This window comes from Urtica dioica, chromosome 2, assembly GCF_054948205.1.
Source record: "Urtica dioica subsp. dioica isolate 48M chromosome 2, U.dioica_male_clone48M_v1_H2, whole genome shotgun sequence".
In the NCBI taxonomy this organism is placed as follows: Eukaryota; Viridiplantae; Streptophyta; class Magnoliopsida; order Rosales; family Urticaceae; genus Urtica; species Urtica dioica.
In genome coordinates, this window is record NC_142757.1 from 34,452,457 (window position 1) to 34,458,897 (window position 6,441).

The window sequence follows — 6,441 nt, forward strand, 5'->3', positions numbered from 1 at the left end:
AAATAAAGAGGCAATGTTACTTTTGACCTACCATGCTGGAAGATTGCGAGGCACATTCGCGTCGTTGCAATCAATGCCAACGGCATGCGCCCAATATAAGAAGACCCGCAGAAGAGTTGTCCTCTATATCTGCTCCATACCCATTCATGAAATGGTCGATGGATATTGTAGGACCGATGTCGATCACCCCTGGCGGTTTTAGGTACTTGCTACTTTTAACATACTGAAATGGGTTGAAGCTAGAGCCTTCGTCTTAATAAAAGATGTCGACGTCACAGTATTCATCTGGAAAAATATAATCTATCGGCATGGAACTCCCCACGAGATTATAACGGACAACGGATCACAATTCATATCTAAAAAATTTAGGAACTTTTGCTTCCACAATAACATTGATGTGAGGATGTCAACATTACGATACACTCAAGACAATGGACACGCGGAGGCAGCAAATAAGACCATAGTAGATTCCATAAGAAAAAAGCTCGACGCTAAGAAAGGACGGTGGGTAGAAGAGCTACCCGGTGTGCTCTTGGCCAACCGAACTAGTCCGCGAAGGCCGACAGGGGAAACTCCGTTTTCCCTGGTCCATGGAGTCGAATCAATCATCATAGTCTAACACCAAGTACAAACCCTTAGGGTGATGCATGATTCTGAAGATGAGGCAAAAAATGATGAATCGCTATGCGATGCCTTAGATCCAGTAGAAGAAAAGCGGGACTCATTCCTGGTACGGCTATCCCACTACATGCAATCCATTGCCAGATTCTACAATAAAGGCGTTAATGCGAGAAGATTTGATGAAGGAGACTTGGGCCTCCGAAAAGTCTTCCAAAACACCGCTGAGGCTAACGTCGGGAAACTACGCGCTAATTGGGAAGGCCCTTACAGGGTCACCAAGGTTGTGCGTCCCGGAGTCTATGAACTCGAAACGCTGGACGGTGTCCCAACTTTGAGATCATGGAACGTCTCGAACCTCAAGAAATACTATTACTGAAAGCAATAAGAATCGAACTACGACCGACTTGATCCCTGTACAAGGGTACGTAGGCAGCTTTCTCTTTATAAGAAAAGCACAGTCCCCACACAACGAAAACATGCACTTCACCTCAGATTCTGAACCCCGGACCAAGCTCGCTGTGTACCCCATCTTGACTTATGCGAGGTCCGAAACCTCACCTCGTCAATCCACGTAACGGCCTAAGGGAAACGTTTTAGAGTTTGATGATCTAAAAGACTTGGCAAATCCTAAAGATAGACATAATCAAGTGACTTCGGCCTAAATTTACGAGGGAAACACTTTAGATACCGACGATCTAAAAGACTTGACAAAATTTAGATGGATCCTAAGTCATTTCATACCACGATCGAATGTCATTTCGGAGTATCCTAAAGTATAGTAAGGCGATCTTAATGACTTGGCAGTTTTACGAAGTTTCATGCATTCACAAGTTTTGGGCGAGGTTATATACTTAAGAAAAATATCGAAGAATAAAAGCATGGAATCAAATTCGAAGATAAATAAAATAAAGCATAATAATAATAATAATAGGGGTACCGAAACCCCCTATAATTGTTCAAAAATATTAAAAAGATTTTGTCCAAAACAAACGGGCCCGGTAATGAGCATAAAAAAGGAAATAAAAAATAATAATTTCTTGAAGATGGCGAGCTTGGACTTTGGTCTGGGCGGGGGCCGGGGCTTCTTGCTCAGTGCGCTCCGGGGCCGGGGCTTCTCGCTCGGTGCACTCCGGGGATGAGGTGAAGGGTGGACTCTCGCGGGCCTCTGCGATGGTGGCGAGGACCTCTTCGCTCGAACCCAACATCGAGCCGTGCTCGTCAAAAGAAGGTTGCTCGGGGCAGACTTCGGGGTCGGTCGGAGCCTCGGGGGGTGAACTGTCATTGTACGGGGTAAAGGGGATGTCCTTGACCTCCGGAATAACAACGGCGACGTACTTCTTCTCGTATTCGATGATATCCGCTTCAGTATCCGCCAGCTCGCTTGACCAGTCGGGAGTGATCAGCTCCTTGTTACCCCGACACTGCTCCAACTTCTTTAGGATCACGACCGCCTCTTCGGTTTTTTCCCGCTGAGCACGATACTTCAATATCTGCTCCCGGTACTTCATCGACGTCGCCTTCCTCGCCGCCAGGACCGTTCTTTCCTTCTCGGCCTTAGTCGTTCTCTTCAGCTTGGCGATCTCCTCCCTGGCACTGGCGAGATCCCTATCCATGTTGCTTACCCGAGCCCTGGCCCCCGCTCCTTGGAGAGCGCGGATGAATGGATGCTCCATTTGTCGATGGCCTTTTTTTCCTTCTTGACTTGGGCCTCGAGCTCCTCAATCATCACCTCCGAGGTGGCATGCACCGCCTTCGACCTCAGCAGAAGAGCGTCCTTAGCCAGGACGTCCTCTTGGAGCTTGGTCACCTTCTCCCCCATCCATTTGAGCTCGGCGCAGAGGGAGTCCATCTTCTTCCTCGCCTCTTCGGAGTTGGCTGCCGCTGCTCGAGCTCTCTTAATATGTTCCTCATAACGGAACACACCACGGTTTAGCTGGTGAGAGAGCTGCGAACACAAAAATAAAATCAAAATCTAAACAAAAATCCCCTAAGTTTTTCAGTCTGCCTATCCTAAAAACTCTCACAAACTTACCGAGGTGATTTTGTTAGGCCATGAGACGATACCAGTCCGCCTCGACAAGCAGGGGCACCTTGGGCAGCGGCAAAATGTTAACACTGAGCTGCCTGATGAGCCCGGCAGACGAGTATAAGTCGTCGCAGAGCAGGGTGTTGCGGTTGTACTTGAAATGGATGATGTATTTCTTCTTCGGCGTGGTCGCCCCGCTCGAGTGAGTCTCCACCAGACCCCCCTCACCCAATATCGGCCTCCTCCTCTCTTGGGCCGCCCGAGTCGCCGTGGCCGAGGACTTTCCCTTAGCCGCTGCGGTCGCGGGCGTCGATTTGGTCACCCCGACTCCGGGCCATGCGATGTTTGCGGACGCCGGTGTAGACACCCCATCCCCATTTTTCGTAGCCTCTCCGACCACGCGCTGCCCATCTCCGCTCTTCTTTTTCTTTTTCCTCTTCTTCTTGGACCCCTCCTCGCCGGGCAGTTCGTCTTCTTCTTCTTCTCCTTCTTGGCTATCATTTCGATGAGCCGGATCCTTCCTTTTCCTGAGTCCCCCAGAGGGCTCAGCCGACTTGTCCGTCTCTCCGACCGGCGCAGTCGGAGCAGACTCAGGGGCTTGACCACCCTGGGCAACCTCGGCGTTTGCCGCCATCGGGACCGTGCTGTCTTTGACATCGACGATCGGGACGTCGCCGGGGTTACAGATCCTGGTGATCACAACTTCTGGCTCCTGCGAAGGACCCGATGGCGTGGTAGTCGAGGATGAGACTCCGGTTGCAGCCTTCTTCTGACGCCTGGCGTCACGAGCAGAGACGTTGGTGTCACTAGGACAAAATACGTTATCCGGTGCGACGAATGTCGCACCCAATGCATTAAATGTCGCACCTAAAAGTTTATTAGGTGCGACATTAGGTGCGACAGCGTCGCACCGGATAACCCGTCGCAGAAGATATTGGGTGCGACATGTCGCACCTAATAAGTACACCTTTAGGTGTGACACGTTCAGGTGTGACATGTCGCACCTAACATCGCACCTATTTTCCTGCCAAATTTTATAAAATTGGCGGGTAAATACATATCGGGTGCGACAATGTCGCACCGAATATGTTCGCGCCATGGTATTCGGTGCGACAATGTCGCACCGAATATGTTCGTTAAATTAAAAAAAATACAAAATTAAAAAAGTAAATTAAAATTCATTTAAAATTAAATAAAAATTAATTAACAAAATTCTAAATGAATTAGAAATAATATTCTGAAAATAGAATTCTTAATTAAAAATACAAATTCTTTCCAAAAAAAGCGAAAAAAAATGAATTCCTATTTTTTTTTCTTATAAAACTTATCGATAGTAGAATTTCCTCTACCGAATAAGTTGCCAGAACTTCGAGAACCGCTTCCGCGTCCTCGTCCACCGCTGCCTGACGCGCTGCCGCTCGTTCCGCCGCTTCTGTAAGGACGGTCTCGCAAGTAATCCATAAAACCAGGCGTAGAACCCGGCGTGGAACCTGGCGTCTGCTGATCCGTCCCACCTGGTTGCGATCCGTCCCTAAACTATTAGGTGCGACATTAGGTGCGACATTGTCGCACCCAATATGACTATTAGGTGCGACATGTCGCACCTAATGTGAAATTCCATAACCAAAAATTTTCGGGGGGAATTTCTGACCGTTTTAAATTTTTTAACCCATTAGGTGCGACATATGTCGCATCTAATGGTATTAGGTGCGACATTTTCATATTGGGTGCGACAATGTCGCACCGGATAGCACTAATCATCAGCGAAATTTTTAGTCGCTTGGAGGACTTTCTGGTGCGACATGTCTCACCTAATATGTGCTTAGGTGCGACATTTAGGTGCGACATGTCGCACCTAATACCCTTCCGCACCTAATATGTTAATTTGTAGTAATGTGTTCATGTTGTCCCCGACGACTAAAAAAAAGGGAAACGAACTCTCAGACATATAAAATATATATATATATATATATATATATATATATATATATATAATAATAATAATTACGAAGATAAATACAGACTAAGGACGAACTAACCTTCTAAAGTTGCAGATGAGGTCGGCAAAAGTCCAGCCGAAATGAAGCTTTCTTCGGTAATAAAAGGCCTCACCGCGTCCTTCTTGTAGAAGTGTGAGCTTCTCGTCGAAGTAAGGGCTCGAAGGTGCTTTGATTTTCTCTGAAAAAGTACAAAAAAAAAATCATAACTAAGTATAATTCTTCGACCCCTATAAATAAATAAACATAAACATAAGCTTAATCGGCATACTCGGAGAGCTCGCCCACTTCGACTTGAATCGAGGAGCTCGGTCCCCGAGAGAATTCTCATTGACGGTAAAGTAAAAATATCATCGCCCCCCAGTACTTATCCTTCGAAGGGATGGCCGAGATCACTCCCTTGTCCGTCGCCTTCGAAAGATAGAAGCACTTAGGGTCGTGCTTCGAGTTCGTCTTGACGACGCAGAGACGGGCGAGGTCTATGACGTCAAGGTCGACACCCTGTTTGTGGGCCACGACCATCAGGCCTAGGACCATTCGAACAAAGTTCGGGCACATCTGGGGAAGGGTCAGCCCCAAGGTCTCGACATAATAAAAAAGAAGTGTCGGGATCGGGAAACGAAGTCCACATTGTTCCAACCAAACTTCGTATATGCAGCATCGATTATCAAGAGTAGTCTTCGCCGTCGCGTACGGCGTAGGAAGAATAAGCCATATTTTGGGAGAAATTTGATATTTCTGTCGAAAAAGGGCAAGATCGCTACTCTTGACAGACGATGGCAACCATATGTCGTCAAGATTCGAAGGGTTGGACTCCGATGGAGGTATTTTTTAGGATGACATTTTTGTCCTGGAGAAAAAGTGTTTGAAGAAATCTAAAAGATTTGAAGGTGTTTAGGTTCGCAGGATGAACTGAAAGGAAATGCTTGAGTTCGTCTGACGAACTGAAGCGAAGTCAGAATAAATATGAATGTCTTTGGAGTTCGTTACCCGAACTGAAGAGACTCGAAGTCGAAATCGTAAAAAGAGTTTAAAACTTTAGAGAGAAAAGTAAGTGTTTACGGGAAGAGAGAGAAAGAAAAGTTGCCTTTTTATGCCGAGTTCGCTGAAAGTTATAAGTAACTGAGAAGTCTTTTCGAATATCTCTTATTTATAAGCTTTTATATTAAACCGAATTCTGAGAAAAGAGTAATAATTACAAATAAAATAATATAAAATCGGATTAAATCTTAACCGATTACCCGACCATCAAACTTTGTCTTGTGTAGGAAACGTGACAGCGTGCTACATGCCCAAAGTAAACGCTGAGAACATGACACGTACCCATGCTGCGTTAGATTCTCGCTTTTAAGCGCAAGTTCAAAAAAAATAGATCCCCCCCATTTTATTTCGAGAGCCTTAAACGATTTCGCTCAAATATTTCAAAATATCCAGGGGCTAATTGTGGGGGTTAAAAATAAATTATTAAAAATATTTTGGGCTTTAGTCCGACCAAAGCCCAATACCCTCTTCGCAGATCGATTCACGAGATCAATTCTGGGTCTAGTTCGATCTCGACAGGTCAGCCTAAGCCCAATTACACTTTCCAGCTCTTCCAAGGATTCCAGTTCGACCACGTCCACCTGGCCAGAAGGATCGGTCATAGTCAAAGAGACGACCTCGCCGCGAAGACCGGATCTGACACGACTTCAACCCCGACAAGCAGGAACAGATCAATCAACACGTGTCTTCAATAAAGGAACTCTGCCTCGTCTATAAATAGAAGATCAAATGTCGAGTTTAGCACACGCAAGCTTA

General features: G+C 46.2%; 1 protein-coding gene across 1 annotated transcript; it reads left to right on the top strand.

Annotated features, from left to right (window-relative positions):
• Positions 1–643: 643 nt before the first annotated feature.
• On the top strand, positions 644–997 carry LOC149404518 (uncharacterized). The gene has a single exon (XM_089607560.1). The coding sequence runs from the start codon at positions 644–646 to the stop codon at positions 995–997; it is 354 nt and encodes a 117-aa protein (XP_089463686.1).
• Positions 998–6,441: the final 5,444 nt, after the last annotated feature.